Source organism: Brugia malayi, assembly GCF_000002995.4.
Source record: "Brugia malayi strain FR3 genome assembly, contig: Bm_v4_Chr3_scaffold_001, whole genome shotgun sequence".
NCBI classification, from domain to species: Eukaryota; Metazoa; Nematoda; class Chromadorea; order Rhabditida; family Onchocercidae; genus Brugia; species Brugia malayi.
The window spans coordinates 1,964,461-1,986,907 of record NW_025062477.1 but is presented as its reverse complement, the minus strand read 5'-3'; the positions used below and the strand labels follow the sequence as shown (position 1 = coordinate 1,986,907).

The 22,447-nt window shown below is 24.0% G+C and overlaps 3 protein-coding genes across 3 annotated transcripts; all 3 read left to right on the top strand.

Moving 5' to 3' along the window:
* Window positions 1–2,843: 2,843 nt before the first annotated feature.
* On the top strand, window positions 2,844–4,892 carry Bma-glb-23 (Uncharacterized protein; the record flags this gene model as incomplete). Its single annotated transcript, XM_001892370.2, has 5 exons — window positions 2,844–2,891; window positions 3,218–3,454; window positions 3,865–4,083; window positions 4,274–4,351; window positions 4,668–4,892. The coding sequence occupies 5 exons, from the start codon at window positions 2,844–2,846 to the stop codon at window positions 4,890–4,892; spliced, it is 807 nt and encodes a 268-aa protein (XP_001892405.2).
* A 2,401-nt stretch (window positions 4,893–7,293) lies between these two features.
* On the top strand, window positions 7,294–10,819 carry Bma-eif-1 (Plasmid Maintenance Protein containing protein; the record flags this gene model as incomplete). The annotated part of the gene is made up of 5 exons (XM_001892371.2): window positions 7,294–7,336; window positions 7,593–7,744; window positions 7,812–7,896; window positions 8,302–9,713; window positions 10,673–10,819. The coding sequence occupies 5 exons, from the start codon at window positions 7,294–7,296 to the stop codon at window positions 10,817–10,819; spliced, it is 1,839 nt and encodes a 612-aa protein (XP_001892406.2).
* A 4,463-nt stretch (window positions 10,820–15,282) lies between these two features.
* On the top strand, window positions 15,283–20,465 carry Bm7817 (Uncharacterized protein; the record flags this gene model as incomplete). The annotated part of the gene is made up of 7 exons (XM_043079722.1): window positions 15,283–15,441; window positions 15,902–15,983; window positions 16,388–16,482; window positions 17,046–17,152; window positions 18,194–18,303; window positions 19,557–19,730; window positions 20,248–20,465. The coding sequence occupies 7 exons, from the start codon at window positions 15,283–15,285 to the stop codon at window positions 20,463–20,465; spliced, it is 945 nt and encodes a 314-aa protein (XP_042935656.1).
* Window positions 20,466–22,447: the final 1,982 nt, after the last annotated feature.

The following is a 22,447-nucleotide window of genomic DNA, read 5'->3' as shown; positions in this document are numbered from 1 at the left end:
TTCAATTAATTTTTAAATTTCAAACTTAAAATATCTTACTGTTATCTCTTTTTTTGTCTTCCTTCAATAGTTATTAAGAATTTCAAATTAAAAAGAAAACATAAAGTTTTGAGAGTTAAAGTCAAAAGAGTGAACGAAAGATAAAATGAAAAGAAGAAAAAGGAAATAAAAGAACGAAGGAATAATTTCTTTGTGAAAATCGAAAGTTAAATTTGTGTAGTTTGAAATGAAATAAAGCAAATTACTGATGACAACAAGGACAATCGCTTAATTCAACTTATCCATTAGTAATCTTTTTTTTTTTCCACGGTGGTTTTTCTTCTTCAAATTATAGCTCCAAATTTTCATTTTTTATTTTTTTTTTTTTAATAAAAAGTACTAATTTTTGCAGTAGTATATGCAAATTTCATTTGGTTATATTTATAAAATTATTTACAAGCATTTTTATTAATTATAAAATTGTTGTAAAATAAAAAAAGAAACAGAAGATTTAGATAAATTACTTGAAAAATGATCAAATCTTATAAGTGAAACAATTTTTTAATATTTACATTATTCTTATGACAATACAACATAACTTTAAACATTATTTATATATTTTTTTTTTAGACATTAGATATATTTTTAAAAATGTTCGACGTATACTAAATAAATATTTTTTTTTTTTTTTTTTTTTAAAAAAAATTAAATGCATAAATATTAGAAATATCTTAAAACAAATATTTTGTTTGTCAAAAAATTTCAGTTCCATTTGAAAAAAGTATAAAATGTAAAGGAAATTAATTTGCATGCATAAATTTTTGTTTCAATTTTATTTAATTGATAGTTTAATTTTTTTCTTTAAATATAAAAATTTTCTTGAAATATCACAACAAATTTGCATTCAGTTGGGATGAATGATTCCTTCCGTTTCTTTTTTTTTTTTTATTTAAATCATAATAAATTTAATAATTTTAAAATATTTGATTGCATAGAAAATTGAATAAATGTTTTTCAGTTGTAAATATTATTAAATTATTTTTTGAAACAAATTTATTAGAGAACGAATTGATGACTCATTCACGTGTTCACATACTAATTTTCCTTTATTCTTTTTTTTTTTTTTTTTTTCATGGAATATTAGCTAATATAAAAAAAGACTTAAGTAATTCTAATAAATTTCCGAAAATTATTTTAAAAAAAAAAAGAGAAATTGTCAATCCTAATCAATCAATACCAAAAGTCTTTCTAACCTCTGATAAAGTGTCAACTAATCGTAATCATTCTAATCCTCTTCCTATCAAATTCGTTATCAGTAATGAAATTATTCCTGCAAATATAACATACTTATTGAATATTAATCTTTTTATTACAATGAAAAGTTTTCAGTTTGAACAGAAATATTATCAAAAGCGATTTGCATCAAATTTATCTTTGTATTGCAGTCAAAGTGTAGGAAATTGAATTACTCTTTTTTAATTCAATTTCATCCTAAAATTGAAAATGTTCTAAATTCTTAAAAAATTGAAGAGTTAAAAAATATTTACATTTTCAGGAAATGAAAAAAAAAATTGATAAGTTGGATAATTTGAAATAAAAATAAAATAAATAGTTTTGGAAATTCTTTTTTTATGCTTAACTTCATATAATAAGCACAAATTATCATAAATTCAATGCAATTTAATTATGTACACAACTTTTCTATTAATAAAATTTGATTGTGGAATTTATTTTTTTCATTAAATTAGAAGTATTAAATTTGATTGATGAGAAATATTCTATAACAGTGGAATATTTCCCAAAAGTATTTCAATAAAATGAATCGTTTGAAGTATTCCAATCGTTTTCTTTTTTTCTTTTTTTCTTTAATAGTGCAATTATTAATAAATTTAGTTAGGTCAATAAGCCAAGATAAAGGATACATAGTTTGTAAAATGAAAAGTAAGAGTAATTGAGAATTAGAATTTATTTCGGTAGCTAATTAAAGGATAATACTATCTCAGTAATATCAAGATTATCATAATTGAATCTGCTGGCGTTAAAATTATTATAATTTTCATTTGCCTAAAACATTGGAGATATCATAATGGTTCTTTTTTTTTTTAAAACAAATTATCAATTCCAAATGTAAAGACTTTAAATTTGAACATTTATTTTTTAATATATGTTAATTGATTGTTTGAAGATAATTTCATTTAAACAATCCATGGTCAATCGTAGTGATATGTTTTTTTTTTTTCTTTTTTTTAGAGAATTACATCAAGAAAAATGCAACTCTGAGATAACTTCATTTAAACTTACTTTTTTTCTATTATATCAATCAAACTAATGAATGATGAATGCAGAAAAAGATGCAATAAGTGTATTTTATCTGATAAGAATATTTCATCGATATTATTTTATTAAGTTTGATGACATTTTTTACGATTCACTTATTTACATTACGTTAAAAAATCTTTCTCAAACATACTTTTTAGCTATATATCACGTTGCCTTGGTGATTAAAAGCTTCAAAAGTAAGGAAAATGGGAAAAAAAGAAGAATAAGGAATTTCTTTTTTGAAAATCCTAGTTAATATTAAATTTTAAAATATGTAATAGATGTCTTTTAAAAAAAAAAAAAAGCTTTAGATTTAATTCTTAAATGATTCTAAATTAAAATATATATATATATAAATGTGTTATCATAGATATCATTTAATTTTCTCCTTACTTATATATATATTTCAGAATTGTTATCACAATCATAAAGCATTTGTTGGTGATAAGCTTAGTGTAATATCAATTGAAAATGCTACTGCACCACCAGCAGTATTAAGTGATAATATTGGAAGTATCAAATATCAACAATTGAGTAATACAAGCATGGCTCAACGTCATCGTGATTTACCGGGACCAAGTAATGAACGAAGAGTTTGTTTTTTTTTTTTTTAGTTCAATTTAAATTATTGACGATTTTTTTTTTCTGCGCCAAATATTAGCAAATATTGAAATTTTTCATTATTCGATTGCTTTAGTATTTCTTTAATTTTTTAATTTAAATTACTTCTCGAAAAAGCTAATTCTTTTTCTTTTGAATTTTTTTTTTTTTTTTTTGGTTAATTACTTCAAATTTCTCTTCTAATTACGCATTATCTATTACAAAATTTTCTTAGTTAATATATGTATAGATGTAATCTTTGTTATAACTTCAATTACAAATTACAATTTGAAAAATTATATAGCACTAAAAATTTAAGATTAAATTTTTGTCGAGAAATAAAGCAAAAACAATGGAACAAAATGAAAAGCGACTAAAATTTATCAGTACACATGGCAGCTTAACGATGCGAAGCTTTGAAACTGGCCAAGTATCGGATGTTGAGGTGACAATGAAACCATTTAAAGATCCTTCACGATCAATGTCACCCCTAAAACAACTGAAAACATATTCGTTCCGTTCAATGCCTTCAGAGGAAAGTATACTTTCAGAAATTGTTAGTAATTCTTTCCTTTTTTTTATATTCTCTAATAGAAAAATGTTTCATTTTTCTTTTTTTTTGTTTTTAAATGATTTCATTTCTTTTTAGCGTATTATTTTATATAATTTTGCAATAAAAATTTGCTTTTCTTCCTTTTCCCTAATTAAAATTAACTTAATATAATAAATCGTAAAAAAAAAAAAAGAAAAACTAATGCTTTTTTTTTTCCAATAATTACAACTATTAAATTAAATGCATTATATAACACTTCTTTCTTGTGTAAAGTTTTTAAAAAAAAATTTCTTTTAAAAATTTTAACAGAAATTTTAGGTGTAAAAATTAGTGGAACATTTCAATAGTTCAATTACTTTTGTTTTATCACCATTTTTTTTTTTAAATCTTTGTTTATTTAAGAAATTTTTTAGCAGCAAGAATTAATTCGACAATCTTGGCAAACGATAAGTGCAAAATTGGAAGTTAATGAGCAAAATTTTGGATTTTTTGTTTATCGACGAGTTTTTGAGCATAATCCATTACTGAAACGTGCTTTTCATGTGGAGGAGTACGACTTGCTCGATTCAATACCTAGGGAACATTCCATTTTTCGACAAATGCGATTGTTCACCAATTTAATAGCACTTGCAGTTAAATTTTGCATAATTTTTCTTCAAGATTATTTTTATAGCTTAGATTTCAAAAAATTAAGATTAATTAGTAAAATGAAATACATATTTAATTTGTATTTAACATATTGACGTAATAATTCACTTGAAATAAAAATTAACTTTTAAATGAATATTTTAGGATAACATTTTTCATATATTATTAAAATAGGTACGTCATGATAATGAACTTGAAACAGAAATTGCACCAGCAGTTTTTCGCTATGGACAACGGCATTATAAATTTGCAGTACAGTTTTTTTCTAAACTTAAAATTTCTTAAGGAATTTTAATAATTCATTTTTATATGCTTGTAAACCTGTTTAACTCCTTTTATTGCATAAATTATTTATTTTAAGTTTTTTTTTTTTTTTTGCAATTAAACCAACTTGTTCATTAAAAAAAAAAACTTTCATCTTTTCCAAATCAATTATTTTTTACAAAAAGTTATAAAACTTTCAGTTCTAATTGATTGCTGGGAAAAAATTTTTTTCCATATTTTGCTACTTAATTTTCTTTGATTTTATCAAAATTTTTTAACAGAAAACTTAAAAGAAAATTTATAGGCAGAATATTTTAATGAAGGGACGGTGCGATTATTTTGTAGCCAAGTGGTGTGTGCGGTGGCGGACCTTTTAGAGGTTGACATCGATCCAGCTTGCATGGAAGCATGGATTGATATGATGCGTTTTATTGGATGTAGGCTATTGGATGGTTTCAATTATATTCGACTTTCCAGCAATAAAAAACTTTCTATTAACACTGCCGATCATATTTTCTATGTTTTATAATAAATAATAATAATAATACTAATAGTAATCAGCAATCAATGATAACAATGCTGTCGATAATGAATGGTGATAGTGATGAAAGCTGTGATAACTGATAATGATCATGAGTGACAATATTGGTGGATGGTTTGTCCATAATAATAATCATAATAATAATAATAATAATCACAATAACAGTAATAACAATAATAATAATAATGATAATAATAATTATTATTATTATTATCATAATAACAATCATAATGATAATGATAACGATAATAATAATAATGGTCATGATTCCAATGATGCTGATTATTGGATAATAGTTGACAGCAATAGTCAGTGTATTATTTTCAAGTGATATATTTTACTTTAAATTAGAAAGAAATTAAATCATTCATTTTTCTAGCAATTTTTATTTTTTGAAAATATTTCAAGTATCGAATTCTGTTCCACATTATTTAATAATACTAATATATGATTAAGTTTTAAAATCATATTATTATTAATGTTTTATTCTTTTATTTATCTACTTTATCCTTATAATAAGCCAAACTACTTGATGAGAATTTATTGGTCCAAAATTTTAACTAAATCTTATATTTTATTGTAAATTTTTTGGTTGAAATATGAAAAGGTTGTTTATTTACCTCAATATTGCTGATTTTTTTTTTTGCTTCTTGTATTTCACTTTGTTCCTCATTTTGTTTTCTTTTAATTCTCAAAATTTTGTTTACATTATTTGTTGTTTCTTTTTTAAGAAAATATAAAACTTACAGCATAATATTTTGCACTTTTCTAATACTTCACGATTACCTATGTATTATCGGCTGATATAACTCGTGTTGATAAAATATTCCTAATACTTGAAAAAACCCAAAATTATACTGGAAATGAAATTATTCAATTATTTGACATATTGAAGCTTAAATGGCTGAAAATGGAAGGCTAAAATTTAAGAAGAAACAAAAGTAATATTAAACTGAAATTTCATAATTAATAATATCAGATTTAAATTTGCTTTCAATAGCCTTAAATTTCAAATTTCATTACAATAAACCACTTAACATTACGATAAATTACTGCAATTTAGAAGAAAAGGAAATAGACGAGAACTACTGCAATACAGCATTACACTATGATTATTCATATTTCTTGTAGTTATTCCACACCAATTTTAATTTCCACAAGACATTTTACAGTTTTATTGTGAATGGCTGATTAATTGAGACAAAGAAATGCTAAAGATAGCACTTTGTTTTGTTATAATACAGAAAAAATTTGAGGAAGAAAAGGCAATGAACGAGAATTTTTTATTAAACCGAAACTTTTAACAAACAGTTAATTAAATTTGGAATACAATTACGCATAAATTTATTGGCATTTTTGATTTCATTGGAATTTGATTTGCATAATTTATTATTGCTAATATATTAGTATTTTAAAATTATTAATTATTAACTTTAGAATCTCATTGACATTCATATTACTTAAATTTCCTTTCCCTTAACAACAATCTTCATTTTCACGCGTCCTTATTTCATGATCCAAAACTTGTTACATTTGGGACTAAAACATAAAGGCGTAAAATATGGACGACTCTTTTTCTTGTGTTTGTAAATCGATGGGCTGTTTGCAAACGCTGAGTGGGAGTGAGATAGTATGAGGGTTGAAGATTGAGAAGGAGATGAGATAATTGTTTATAGATAGTGATAGTGAAGGAGGAATAGTGTTTGGTGGAATTGATGAAAGAGCATGGTGTGGTGTAGGAATGGATGAAAAATATTGAGAGAGCTGAAGAAGCGGTAGAGAAATGATAGAATGATGAAAGATTATGATGTGGTAGACAAGTGAAAATAGATGAATAGTGTGGTTTTTCTTTCCTAGTATTCTTAGTAATTCGGGAATGTTTCCTACAAATTCGTAGTTTTCACTGTTAATTTATCATCATACTGCATCATAAATTACTACAAAATCCAGATAATCTGTTCTTGAGTTTTGTAACGATACTTAATCTGATTGTTAAGACATCTGTACTGAAAATCACTACTGATTAACGATCATTTACTCTATCTGATAAAATTGAAAATAAAGTAGATTTGATTTTCAGGTTTTGAATTTAATTCCAGATTCTCGAAGTATCAACTTGAAGCGGAAGAATAGTACCACTTACAGTATAAGTTAGTTTAACTTTAATTTATAATCAGTTTAGGTACACATGAGAAAATTTTCGTCAAAATTATATGCGAGTGTGAAACCACTTTGCAGTATATATAATAGGGCGCTATTATACCTATTTGATATAATGAATTGCATGGAATTAGATCCCAGGATGTAATACCTTGTTTTGACTTTTTCAAATTTTTTTTTTAGATTTGGTGAAAAATTATTAACTTTTTAGGAATTTAGGAGAGAGCGAATGGCTGCTTCTTCATCAATTCAAAATCTGAATAAACCTAAAGGTATGGATTTTTTCTAGAGACCTGATTTAATTTCTTTGGTTCGAATATTAAATAAATAAATAATTAAAGATCAAGTTTTTTGTAACTTTGTTAATGAACCTCCTATAAAGAGCTAATAAACATGTTAAAAATGAATGGATAAAGTGTTCTGATGTAACAAATTTATGATTTAGACGTTTCGTTTGATAGAAGTAAATCTAACACTTTCTTGCATTACTTTCTAATCTCTGTAGCTTCGTTAAATGCATTTTTATAGATGCTTTTGAGCAGCTAGAAGACGAAGAAGGTACCCGCCAAGGTTTCTGTCATATTCGTATTCAGCAGCGAACTGGACGTAAAACGATCACAACTGTTCAAGGAATTGCACCTGAATATGATTTAAAGAAGATTGTTCGCTATTTAAAGAAGGTAGTTTTGTTTTTTTTTTTTTTTTTCTTCTCTTTCATAAAAATATTCCTTGACAAAAATATGACAGAATATGACACTTGTGTCATGTAGCAATCTGGACATCTATTTAAGCTATTGCGGGTTTTCTATAGTACCAGTAAATTTGGATGATTGTTAGTTTCAGATTCTGAATATATTTGGGTTTAGTATCCTTTTAATATTTCCAGTAGATTTTATCATCCTGTCACTCTTTTCAAAACTATGAGACCTATATAATTCTCATTTCTGTTACTAATTGTTATATTTTCAATGCTCCGGAATCTTGGCTTATATCACTGTTTGATTATCAGAGGATATTTATCTCAATTCTGTTTTACATTATATGTTTTTATATATCATTTAGTTTCTTCCTGAATTTTGCTCTGTATAATTTTACTTTGCATTTATCCTGAAATATATACAAGAGACATGCAGCCAGCATCGGCTGATTAAATATTGTTAATTCTGAAATTTGATTAATCCTAAAATTATTTCCTATGAACAGACGTGAAATATCGACCAAAGAAGGAATTTTGCAGTGACTGAGAATCATATACCGAAACGAAATATCATGCCAGCAAAATCCATTCTCCTATACGCTTTGATTGCGTTTCGCATTATAAATGTCTTTTTGGTTCGGACATATTTTGTACCGGATGAACTTTTTCAAAGTGTGGAAATAGCTCATTGGGCTGTGTATGGTACCGGATATTTATCCTGGGAATGGATGGCTTCACTTCGTTCCGTTTTGCATCCATTTATGATTTCTCTATTATATTTCTTGGGTCATAAATTTGTCATTGATTCAAATTTATTTATTATTCAAAGTCCTCGTGTATTACATGCGTTATTATTCGCACTTTCAGATTATTGTTACTATAAACTTGCCAAACGAATTCTATCATCTAATGGAGCAAAATATGCTCTTCTAAGTTATTCATCATGTTGGTTTGTATGGTATTGTGCTCCACGTACTCTTTCAAATACATTAGAAACGATATTAACAATATTCGCCCTTCAGTGGTATCCATTATCTGAAGATGATCTAAAGAAATCTTATTGGCCTTATATTTCTGTTGGTTTCCTAACCATTTTAATCAGACCCACTGCTATCCTAATTTGGATTCCTTTTGGCCTATGGCATTTCTGGCGAACGAATTCGTCAATGGAATTATTTTATACTTGCTTATCATCATGCCTTCCAGTTCTATTTCTTGCCACTATTTTGGATTCTGTTGCTTATGGAAAGTTGACATTTACAATATGGAATTTCATTCGTTTCAATGTTTTAGAAGGTGGAAGTAGTCATTTTGGGTCACATCCTTGGCACTGGTTTCTATCGCAAGGCTTACCTGCTGTGCTAGCAGTACACCTGGTTCCTATATTATGGGGTATGGTTGTTGCTATACGAAACCATTCCATCCCGTTTGTTTTCTTCTGTGTTCCTGCACTATATATCACAATTCATAGTTTCATTGCTCATAAGGAACATCGGTTTTTGTTACCTATAATACCGCTATTATGTCTTTTCGCTGGTTTTTTTTTCCAAACCAGGGTATCGTATAGGATGAAAAAATATTATATTTTCTGGATTCCATTATTGCTTGTCGTTAATATATCTTTGGCACTATACTTCGGTTTATTTCATCAAGTTGGTCCTTTTTCTGCAACATATTGGATTATTGAGGATGCGAAATTACGTTTTCCAAAGGAACAACATTTTGAATTGGTTCATTTAATGCCTTGTTTCTCCTTACCACAATATAGTTATTTTCATGGTTTAAATGTAACAGTGACAGCACTTGATTGTTCACCTGATTTTACCCGTCGTATGGGTCATGTGGATCAGGCTGATCGTTTTCATAATGATCCGAAGTTATGGGTTGATACGAATCTTGATTTAGTGAAAAAAGCTCATTATCTCATATTCTATGACAAAATCTATCGGAAGGTGCAGTATTCAATCACTTCGTTAGGTTTTAAAATCTGTGCTCATTTTTTCCATGCTCATTTTCTTTCTTCTATTCGTCAAGATCATTACATTGTGGTTGTTTGTCGATAGTACTGTTCTGTTTCACCATTTTCAATGTCCAGTTCAAATGATTATTTTTCTGGATATTTCCGTCTTCTTAAAATCATTTAAATTTAAATGCAAGTCATTCTAAAGTAGTCTACATTTGATATTTTAAACGAACAGCAAGTTTGTTGATCCAAACTGTTAGCTAATAATTGATGTGATATTTAAATTAAAATTGAAATTTAGTACTTATGACCATTTTATGGATACTATGTGGTAATATTTTTTGTTCTTTTTTTCCTTATTTTTTTTCTAAATGTCACAACTTACTACACCTCTACTTTCTTTTTTTGCAGTATTTCATATTTCACAGAACATTAGATGCTGCTCTTTATAAAATAGAAAATACATAGGAGTTTCGGTTATTTTTTTCCCTTTTTTTGTCTTCCTTTTTTTAACTTATGCTTTTATTTGCACAGAGGCAATATTTTAAATTTCCAAGTAAATATTAATTATTAGAGTGGTACTGAATATGAGGGATGATTAATAATTGATCCAGACATTGTATAAGCTAATGTTTCAGCTTATAAGTGTTAATAAAAATTTAATAATTACTTTCTTTAATGAATTTCTTCGGAAAATTTTCCCTAAATTTACTTTTTATGGAACTTTTGCGATAAATGTGAAGTTGGATTCAAAGATGATATCATGGTTGTTTTTGACTAGTAAAATTATTTAAATTATTTGATGAACTAAGAGTTTTAGTTATTTGAAAAAAAAAAAGATCCTAATTTGATCAAGCAGATTGCTGCTGATGGATATGCAGTGTAAATGGAAAAGCTTGATATGCATACATAGTTATATTTTCTAGGATTTAATTAGCGAATTTCCAGGAATATAACTGTAATGGAACTACAGTTGATCATCCGGAATATGGTGAAGTAATCCAGCTTACCGGTGATCAAAGGCAACATATTAAGGATTTTCTTTGCAGAGTTGGAATTGTCAAGGAGGAAAATTGCAAAATTCATGGTTTTTAAATTTGTATGCACATGGGCAAATTTAATTTTATGTGTGTTTTTCTTTTTACATTAATGATATAATTGTAACACTCGTCACTTTCTTACTGATGTATAATTGGTATAATTGTACTGGATTATGATTTGTTTCATTGTGACATACTTCAAATGGTATTAGTTTGATTGCAACTGCAACACTGTCATAGATACATGCATACGCATTTCAGAAAATGGATTACATGGGAACGAGATTAGTTTACGGAATGTAATCATTATCCTTCCCTTTTACTGTAATTTTTTTCATTGGTACTGTTTTGATTTTACTATCAGAATTTTCTCCTGAAATACAAGGATCAGATTTTTCAGTTAAGCGTCAGAAAATTTTATTATTATTGATTTGGATATCCCGAAACTTGGAATATTTAATGAAGTTTTGGAAGTTAATTTCCGTAATATTACTGATTCATACGGATGATTTACCTTAAATCTGTAAAACTTTCAAGTCATGGAAAAAGCCTAGTTAAATGAAAGAAGAAATAGGAATTATTAAATTTAATGCACTGATACAAATGTTGCCTATTATTTCTCCTAATTTGAATTTTTGGTACTGAAATAAACGATACTGCTCATTGCATAGTATATTATTACAAATCTTTCAAATTTTCACCTCTGTAGGTTATAGTTTTGGCAAAGTGTTGATTGACTATTTGTAAAATATTTAAATTCAACCTTTCAGCTGAATGTTACCATTTGCTCAACATGGAAAGCTATCGATAAATAGTAAAGTGGACAATTAACAGAAATGATAAAGAATATGAAAACAAGAGATAAGATGATTTATTAAAAGTTGAAGCTAGTTTCTAACGTAATTGTTTGATAAATTTGACCGGGTGGTGCTTTATGATATGTACGTAGTACACCTATGGTGTGCAAATATTTTGAGTAATCGAATAGTGTGATAAGATAAGAAGCGGAATGAGACAGTCAATTAATCGCATATTTCCCAAATGATTGCCATTAATTTGCATTTATTAATAATTTAAGTAATCAGAATCAGTCAATCATAAATAATAATAAATGGTTTTATCTCTTTTCTTCTTTAGCTAAATATTCATCCTTAAGTATCAATTATACAAAAGCATCAACAAGAAGTAAAGGAAACAATATGTTTACTTATAGTTGCATCATCTATGACCATGGCAAATGAATGATTTGAATAATAAAGTGAATAATTCAAAAGAAAAAAAAAAAATGCTGAAGTGGATAAATCTTTTATTTTATGAAGTAAATAAGCAAAAAAATGAAAAAGATGATTGGCATGGTTCTGATCTATTGTTTCAATATTTTATTTTATTTTTTTCTTCTATTTGCTGCCATTTCGATTTTTCTTCCTTTCTTCTGTTTACACTTACAGTATTGATGCATGTTATTAGAATTTTTCAATTTAGCAACATAAATTAAATTTATTTCATATAAGCATTTATAAATATGATCAATAATCATTTTTCATTCGCAGTCTAAACTATTTCCATTCTAAATTTAAAATATTTTAAAATTTTGAAAACAAAAAACATTTTTTTTTTCTTTTCTTTAATGAATAATAAAGAATGTATTTGTTATAAATGAATACTATAAAAATTCTTACAACTATGCTTATAATATAACATTTATTAATTTGCTCTCCAGTATTGAAATTAAATGAAATAAAGATATAGTAATGTCATATTACTCAATTATAGTGATTATTATTATCAGAGAATGTATGATTATTTCAAGTCGGATTTCAATAGCGAATGTTAAAAAATAAAATAAAAGGTATCATATTTTTTTTCTATAAAGCAGCATTATAAATTGTAAAGTTATTCTTAAACCGGAATTCATTAATGTTACAAATCAGAAAATCATATGATTGTCTTAAACTGGAATTTATTAATTTTATAGATTAATAATGAAATTATTATTGATGGATAATAATCGTATAAAGATTTTCATAAACAATTCTAATATAATTGTTGCTAAGACGATTGATAATTGTTGAAATATTAATTGTAACAGCAACAGCAGTAGCAGTAGTAGTAGTAGTAATAATTATTGTTCTCATTATTACGCACAGTATCAAATATCATTGCTACAGGTACTATCGTCACCGATCGGTGGATGATAGTGTGATTGTAATCGGTCAGGTATCAGTCATTAATTGAATATTTATTGGAAGAAAGTGTGTGCTACAATGGTTATTCATTTTGTTAGTTTTTGTTAATTCTCTCTCTCTCTCCCTCTCCCTCTCTCTCCCTCTCTCTCATAATTAGCTTAATTTTACAAAACTTGTTCTTCTTATCTCATTCATTCCAATGATAAAATTTATTTTCCATTTCTTCTCCTTATATTTCTTCCATTTATTCCTTATAATTACTATCATTCTTACTATTTCAATAATACAAACATTCATTATCATTATCAGTAATAATAATAATAATACAGGCACTTATTATTACCATTGTTATCACTGTCTAATAACACATTATGATCGTTATCATTGCTATTATCATTATTACTACTCCAATAATATAAATGAATATGATTATTATTGTTACTATCAATACCATTTCAATAACACAAACAATAATTATCATTTTAATCATATGACCATTATCATATGAATTTTACTGTTGAATTAATTTACTAAAATTTGTTGAATAGAAAAAAAAAAGATTATCGTTATCATTTTCTTAATCATTTCAACTTTTTTTTTTTTTGACTAAAAATTTAATTGTATTAAAAATTTTATATTTTAGAAAATTGCATAGCAAGAAAAAACAATTTATCACCTATAAAAAACATCAATAATTGTTTCTGAAATAAATTTTTCTCAAGAGTAATAAAAGAATAAGAATGCGACCTAAAATACAGGTAGCTAACTATTGTTTTTCTTTTTGCAACATAATTCATGTCAAATTTTTTGTAATCACAACAATTTGCAGGTAAAACCACCATTTTTCAACTTAAAATTTCAACTTTTGTTTTCTCTATTTTTTTAATTTCCACTTTAGCATAATTATGTGTCAATTTTTCGTTTTATTTTCTTTGCAAATAACATTTGAAAATCCATGAAGAAATACAGTATTGCAATTATAAATATCACTAATTATGAAAGCTATTGTTTATTATTATTATTATTATTATTATTATTATTATTATTATTATTATTATTATTATTATTACTGTAAATCAATTACAAAGATTACATTAATAGTAAATGAATAATTAAAATTTATATTTGTCTTTTTTTTTTTTGTTTTTTTCTTGCTAATAACATTTTCACATTTTTTCCTTTGCAAAATATTTTATTCATTAAAGTGGAATGAAATCAAAAAAAAAAAAAAAAAGAAACGAAGAAAATTATTTCATTTCTGTACTCTGATAAATCATTTCAAATAAAAATTCCAATTTCAAATATGATTTCATTTTAGTAATAAATAAAAAAGCAAAAAGAAAGACAAATGTGCTAATATTCTTTAATAAATTATTTAAGTTCATTTCTAATATTTCATTATAAGCAATAACTGGAAAAAATTTTGAAATTTATAGGAATTTCTTTTTTTCAATACTCAAACTATTACTTTAGAAAGTTTATTCTTTTTTTTTTTTGTATTTAAAGAATATTTTAAAACTTTGAGATTGTAAAATTTGTATTACATGTTGAAATTTGAATATGAAATTTTTAAAATATTGAAATTTGCTTGGTTTATTATTATGAATACTAAAAATTTCTAATCAAAAAAAAAATTTTTTTCGAAAGATTGAAATATAAATCGCATTGTTTTTTCTTTTTTATATATAATTATTTATGGTTAGAAATTTTAAAATTCAAGAAATGCACTGATATGACACTATTTTTTGTTTGATTGACTTATCAAAACTTATCAGGATGTTTCTTTTTTTGTTCGCTTGTTGTTTGGTTTTTTTTTTTTTTGAAATATAATTAAAACATTTAAATGACTATTGAAATAAGAAATAAATAAAAGAACAAATTTTAGGATAGTAGAATTTTTGTTAGAAATAATTTAGTAAATGTTCATCAAATTTTATAAAAAATTATGTAAATGCAATCAAAATGAAATTACTTTGTTTAATATAATTTTAGGAAATTATCCAAAATTGTGAACCCATTTTGTATCAGTTGAAATTGATAAGATTAATGTTGTAAATAAGAGAGATGTCATTTAAACAAACCCAATTTTATCGTTTTATTTGAAGGATATGTATATATGATCATAATATTTGACCTAAAATTGATGAATTTTCGAAAATATTTGATAAAAATTTTCAAAATCATATTTTAATACTCATTAAAAATTGAAATAAATCAATGAAATCATAAAATAGTTTTATAATTCTTGATAAATATCAGAGAAAGTCTTATTTTAATTTTCCAATTAATCAATAAAATTTCATTTTTGTAGAATGAAAAGTTAACTTCATCAATGCAACTTATGTTTGATCTTAATGCAACTTTTCTAAATTATTCTACAATCAATAATAATTACAATGAATATGACAAACAAGAGTATTGTACGACAACTAAATCACAAATATGTCACAAAATGTCGCCTAATAAAATTATTGCTCAATCAACTCTCGAGGTTTGGTTCATGATAATAATATTAATCATGATAATTATGATACAGTCAATTTAAATTATAAATGATAATCAAAATTATTATTACGATAGCATTAACTTTTGCTGAGAGATTTGGCTGCATGTTGCATTGATTTTGATATTTACCGATCTTAACTTTATCATGTTTGTTTGTTTGTTTGTTTGTTGAAAAATTTGAAAAATTAAACTTAGATACTTTTTTTCATACTTTGAAAGATTTAAGAAATTGTAACATTGAGCAGAATGTATTAGATGCAATATTAATTCTTTAAAAAAAACCAATAAGAAATGACAATAAATTTAAAGCTAATTAAAAAAAATAAATATCTTTAAATTTTGTTACATAAAACATTCCGAATTTAGTTTGGCTCAAGAATAAAATAATATTAGTACTGTTTTAATTTCTCTTAAAAACTTTTCTTAAAAATAGTTTTAAATTTCAGTATTTTTTGGCCATGATTTGTGACCTGAAAGTTGATCCGAAAATGCGACGACGTCTTGGACTACGATATACCGACACACCTGGTATAATCTCTGATTTTTGAAATTTGAAAAAAAAGACGAGAAATGAAGACTTTCAAAAAAAAAAAGAAAAAGAAAAAAATGAAAGTTAGAAATGAAAAATTAATTTTTTAGAATTAAACATTGGCATAATTAGTTTCAATTTCATTACAGTTTTTAAACATTGAAAATATTTTCCACTTTTTTTTTCTTTTTTGTATTTCAAAATAATTAGCAATTATTTGTTTTAGATTAGAAATGAAATGATTCAATGAAAGAAATTAGAAATTATAATTATTTTATAGCTATAATAGTTTTTGTATTATTATTATTATTACTTTTTTTTGTTAAATATACTATAAAATTTTGTATATTATATTTTTGTCTATTTGTTCTTTTCAATATAATACTTAATTAATTAATTACAGAAGTGCAAAAATTACTTATGAAATTAAAACGAAAGCAATATGTAAAGAATGAATTAGCATACATTGATGCTAACGTAATTATTACTACTTTGAAGGTTATTATTTCTTTTTTTGTGAATAATTTTCTTTTTTTTTTTTTTTTTTTAAATTAAATTTATATTAATTTCTTTTTAAAAAATTATGCAATATTCATAGAGTGAGAAAAAAGGAAATGAGTTTTTGTTTTGATATGTCTTAATTTAATGAATGAATTAATGAATTCAACTATATATATTGATTATTTTAGCTGTTTTGTAATTATTGTCGTCATAAATGCCAAAAAAAAAAAAAGAAAACTTAGAAAATCTTTACTTAATAATTAAATATAATATATGAAATTGAAATGCATATTTTGTAAATGAATTCGAAACTTTTTATTTCCAAACAAAGATAAAGTATTTCCCCTATTCAAATAATGATTTGCTATAAATGGGTTATAAAATTAGATTAATTATTTTAAAAATGATATTGAAACGATTATGTTGTTGAAAATTATTTCAAGTTTTTATTATTTCAAAATTACGATTAAATTTTATTGTTCATTTTAATATTTCGTTCTGCTTTTTAATTCTTTTATTATTATTTTTGAATTATTATTACTATTTCATTGTCTTTATAGGAGATACTAAATAATTTTCCGTGTGGTATATTTGATGATCGATGGGAGGAATTTTTATCTGTTTCACTTGGATCATCACTTCAGACAGCACTTGTATACGTAAATGGGTACGTGTCATTGAATTTCGAACAAAATTCAAATTTTTTTTTTTTTTTTTTTTTTTGCTTTTTTTGTTGATTGTAAAAAAAAAAATTTGAACTATTGAAAATAAAAAAGACAATTAAGGATTTTTGATAATTGCTTGTGAATAATAAGCAAAATTCCAACAGCAAATATGCAAAATTAATAAATGTAAAAAAGACGAAACAAATAAATTAATTGAAATTTTTCGAAATTTAAGAAAAGTTTCTTTTTTTTTTTTTTTTTGAAAAAATGCTATATTATTTGAAATTACTATAACGTTTTAAATTTTTGATTATTAGGTATTGGATTTTTTTTTCGATTTTAAATTTTCGATCATTAGATATTGATATCATTAGATATTTTCAACCAGTTCATCATTTAAATTTTCCGATTAGATACTAGAAAAAAAAAAAATTTTTTTTAGTATTTTAATGTGAAAATTTGTTTAAATTCTTCAGTATTTTATGTTTTATTTTTTCTTTTTCTTTTTTCAAAATTTTTGGACAGTTTAATACTTTTCATTTCTTTAAATGAATGCTCGGATTAGTTAATTAAGTGATTTAGAAAGAAATTTTTAATTAAAAAAATCATCAGAAAATAAAATTTTTAATATTAAAAATAATTAATTAAATGTTAGTGCTAATAGCATTAAAATCTGTTGTCTTATCATATGAGAAAGTAAAATTTAAAAACGAACAAGTAGAAAAATTAGTTAGATAAAATTTGTATGTAAATAAATTATTATTGAAGCACAAATTTTTCAATAAATTAAAATATCGATTAACTTTATTAGCTAATTATTTAATTATCTTTTAACTATATATTAATTTCGTTCTGTTCATTTTCCATATTTATCACAATTCTTAATATTAATTTTTTTTTTTTTTTGATATCTTTGATATTTTTATTTTTTGTTATTGTTTATAATAATTGTTACTGAAAATGTCAAAAAGTTAATCTTACTTTTTCATTATTTTGTTTTTTTTTTTTTTTTTTTTTTTGAAAAAAAAGCTTTGTATATTCAGTTTAATCCTACAATTGCCATATTTTCTACGTCAATTCACTTATCTGATTTGCCGATCACTCAAAAATTTGATCCAACAATCAGCTGGCTCAACAACAGATGCATATACAGGTAAAAATAAAAAATTGAAAACATATATTTGAAATTTATTGTAAGATTAAATACAAAAGTTTCTTGAAATTTTAATGGCTTAATAAAAGTAAACAAATAAAAGTTGAAAAATCGAAAAAGAAATGAGATAAAGACAATAATTTATTTCAGGTTGATTTGAAAAATTTAATTTTATATTGCAAAGCAGCCATTAATTTCATACATATCACATTATGAAGTTTTTCTGCAACAATAAAGTACCATAAATTAGGTCATATTCTCTGAAATGTTTACAGTACTGAAATATTTTGAAAATAATTCTCATAAAAGAAAGCAAATATTTTCTTTATTATTATCAACCTTTCTTTTATCATTTCATTCGGAAGCATATGGTGTAACCACGTGAAAATTTTTACAAACGTTATAAAATATACTTTGAAATTTCTCTTGAAATTATTTTATTTTTAAAATTTTCATTTTTAAAAATTTTTCAGTATCTTTCTATGTTTGCCTTACAATCATAATTTTATCATATGGCTTTTGTTTGTATTTCTTCAAAGATGGATTTGCCATGTGATAAAATAATGAACAACAATTATAGTTGAAAATAACTGATAACAACAATTGATGATAGTTAGTGATAACAATTGGCAATAATTGAAAATTATTATTAATGACAATAATTGGTAATAATAATAATAATAATAATAATAACCAATTATTTGATAAATGATAATGATAACAGATAGCAATAATAGTTATTATTATTATTGCATTTATAATAATTATAACTATAATTATAATAGTGGTAGTACAATAATAGAATAGCAGAACAAAAATTTATTTTTCAAAAAAACATTTTTTTCACCATCTCTTTGCTATTTTAACAACTTAAAATGTTTGATAGTCTAAAATATTTATTTATTGATCACTTAATTACTATTATTATTACTTTTTCTTTTTTAATTTTAAATCTCAGAATATTACTGTTATAAAAATTTTTTGCAAATGTCATAAAATGAAATTTTTAAATTTGTTGAAATTATTTTATTTTATAAACAAATAGCAATTAAAGATTATTTTGCCTTTTTCTGCTTATTTTCATGAAATATATAACATTTGAACGGAATTTATGGCATTTGTTTTATTTCATAATACTAACATTTTGAATTTTAGAAAAATCAATAAATTGTTTTTTTTTTTTTAAGGAATATATTTTTTTTCAAAATATTTTTTATTAAAATCTTTAATTGACCATAGAATAATGATTACAGATGCTTTGCTATTATTCACGCCAACACTTTTCCCAAATTCGGTCCGTGAAATTAATCGTTTCTTACGGGCAGCTCGAATATCACTCATTTTAATTGACTTATGTGACGTTGTTTTCCGCCCATTTCTTCCACTTACAATATGCGCCAGTACAAATGATGACGATTTCTTTCATGGTAATCTTAATTAATTTAATTAAGCAATTACCGCCTCGTGCTTTTTTCAAAACACAAAAGTCCAAGTATTTCAAATTTCATTAAAGAATTTTTCAGCCAAATTTTGAAAAAAAAGCAAGAGCAAAAAAAAAAAAATGATATTCATTGTTTAATTGCTAAGTTCATTATCGGAAGCAATTAAGTAATTAATTAATTTATACTATGATGTTTTTTTTTTTCTTTTTGATTGGATTTGTCTAATCAGTTAAATCTCTACAATGGAATAAAATTTTTTTGACTAATTAAAGTTTACTAATTATTTGACTACTCAAAAGAAAAAAAACAGTTTTATTACTTTTGAACATAATTTTATTGGAGAATCTTTATGATATATTATATTTGATATAATTGATACCATTTTTTTTTTCTATTTTTATTTCCCTCCTCTGTTTTATCAAATTTTCTATTTACATTTTTCCTTTTTAAAATATTTTGAAGTCTTTTACAAATTTTCAAATTTATCTGTAAATTTTTACAGATATATTAAACAGTTTGACGTATCTTTGCAACTGTCTAAATTCGGATATTGTAAACAATGAAATCAAAAATGGTAATGAAGCTAATGACGATGATGATAATAAAGGTGATGATGATATCGAGAATGATAGTGATAATGATAATGACGGCATGTTATGCTCGATGAAGAAATTGCCTGATGCTACTAGTTATTATCAGATTACTTATCTTGTAGACTAAATTATTGGAAAAAAGGTGTTATCAAAATGATAATCAATGACGCATTGATATGGTAAGAACTAATTACTAATTATATTATCAAATTAATTATGTAAGTTAATTATATAAGTGATTGATTAAAGTAAAGGAAAGGAAAAATTTTGCCATCGTTTAATTTTCCCTAAATTGCAATTCTATTTCATTAATTTGTGATAAAAAAGTAATTTATCATATGAGCTTTTTATGTGATAACTTATCAATTCCAAAATAATGTCTAATCTAATCAATCAATCAATCAATCAACCGGTGATATTAATCGCCATTGATTGATATGATCATTTGCTACAGTGCCTTATCCTATTAATCCAACAGATATATTTGTCTGATTTAATAGGTCGATTAGATCGATAATCAACGATATGATTTGTATGATATAATAGCAATCAACAAATTTCATTTCATATTTAAATTTATTTTGATAACTTTTTTGTAACTTAGGATAAGTTTAGATAAACAAAATAAAAAAATGACTATCATTTGAAACTCTGAATGATTTTAGCTGCAAATTATTAAATTAAAAAAAAAAAAAAAACAGTTCAATTTGCATAATATATAATGTACTTCACTTTACATTCTTATCAGACAATGATAATGTAGTGATAAGAATAATGTAACTAAAACTCATATATTCGTTTTTTAATTTGTTACCAAAGGTTTTGCTCAATATGTTGCATAAATAAAAAAAAAAAAAAATGAAGTTACAAATTTAAACGAATTTTTGCAATGAAATAAACTGCTAAAATATTTTGGATTATGGATTATATAAAATCATTGTGATGTAAATCAATTTTATTTTAGCATAATTCATTTTTGATATCATTAAATATTATTCTTTGTTAGAATGCATATATATTTACTCCTGGCTTTGTCACTAATATGTTAATGCTAATGATAAGATAATTATTATCAACTAAAAAGTAGCATTTATATATTTACAATAATAAATATTGTTATCAATTGGTATTTTTTTAAAAAAAAAAAGACTCATAATTATTGCAGAGAATATTTAAAATGCTTCATAAATATCATAGCTAATAGATTAAAAATTATTACAAGAAGTACCATGAATTACCAAAAAAACCATGAATTATGAGTTGCCAGAGGTACCACAATTAGTATATTGTAATGTTGCATTGTTATATACATATCAATTAAGAAAGCACCACATATGTTATACATGGTACCATGGTACCTTTAATTGTGACAGACATGATAGTTACCAACGGACAACTCCTAATATCAAATCTAATTTTGGAAATTGAATACTTCTGCAAATGTTTTCTGGTACGAAGTATATTTGACGTAGTGAAATTTTATTCAAAATTTAAGAAACTTTTTTTACTGAATTATTTGCAAAAATCAAAATTATTTACAAAAAAATCAATCAGTTTATTGATTTTAATAATAACTGAATTAGAAATTAGTCATATTTAAGCTTTCATATGTTAAAAAAAATACTTAATTAGTCTAATATTCTAACTGCTTTTTGTTAATTAATCAATTACTTTGATAAATAATAAAGTAAGCATTTATTTTTTTTTCAATAATTCAAAATGAATTTTATCCTATGTTCAAAAATTTAGAGCTAAAATTTTCGCAATAATAATAGTTACTTCTTTTTTCTTGAAGTATTGCTCAGAGCAAAAAAAATTAACGACAAAAAAATAGAAAAAAATGTACTTTAAAAAGAAAATTTTTAAATGTGAAAAATTCAACATTAAGTTTTTAGGAAAAATAAAAGAATTTTAAACGTTAAAAAATTAAAAACAGTTGTTCGGTTTTTTTCTCTCTAAACTTATTCGTTAAATGGTTGCATTATATTTGGAAAGAAGCAAACAAATTTCTTTTTTTTTTTTTTTGTTAATATTTCTTTTCAAAAAATTCTTAAATTTTGTTAATAATAGTTAACAAAATGGGAATTTTTTATTAACAAATTAGCAAAC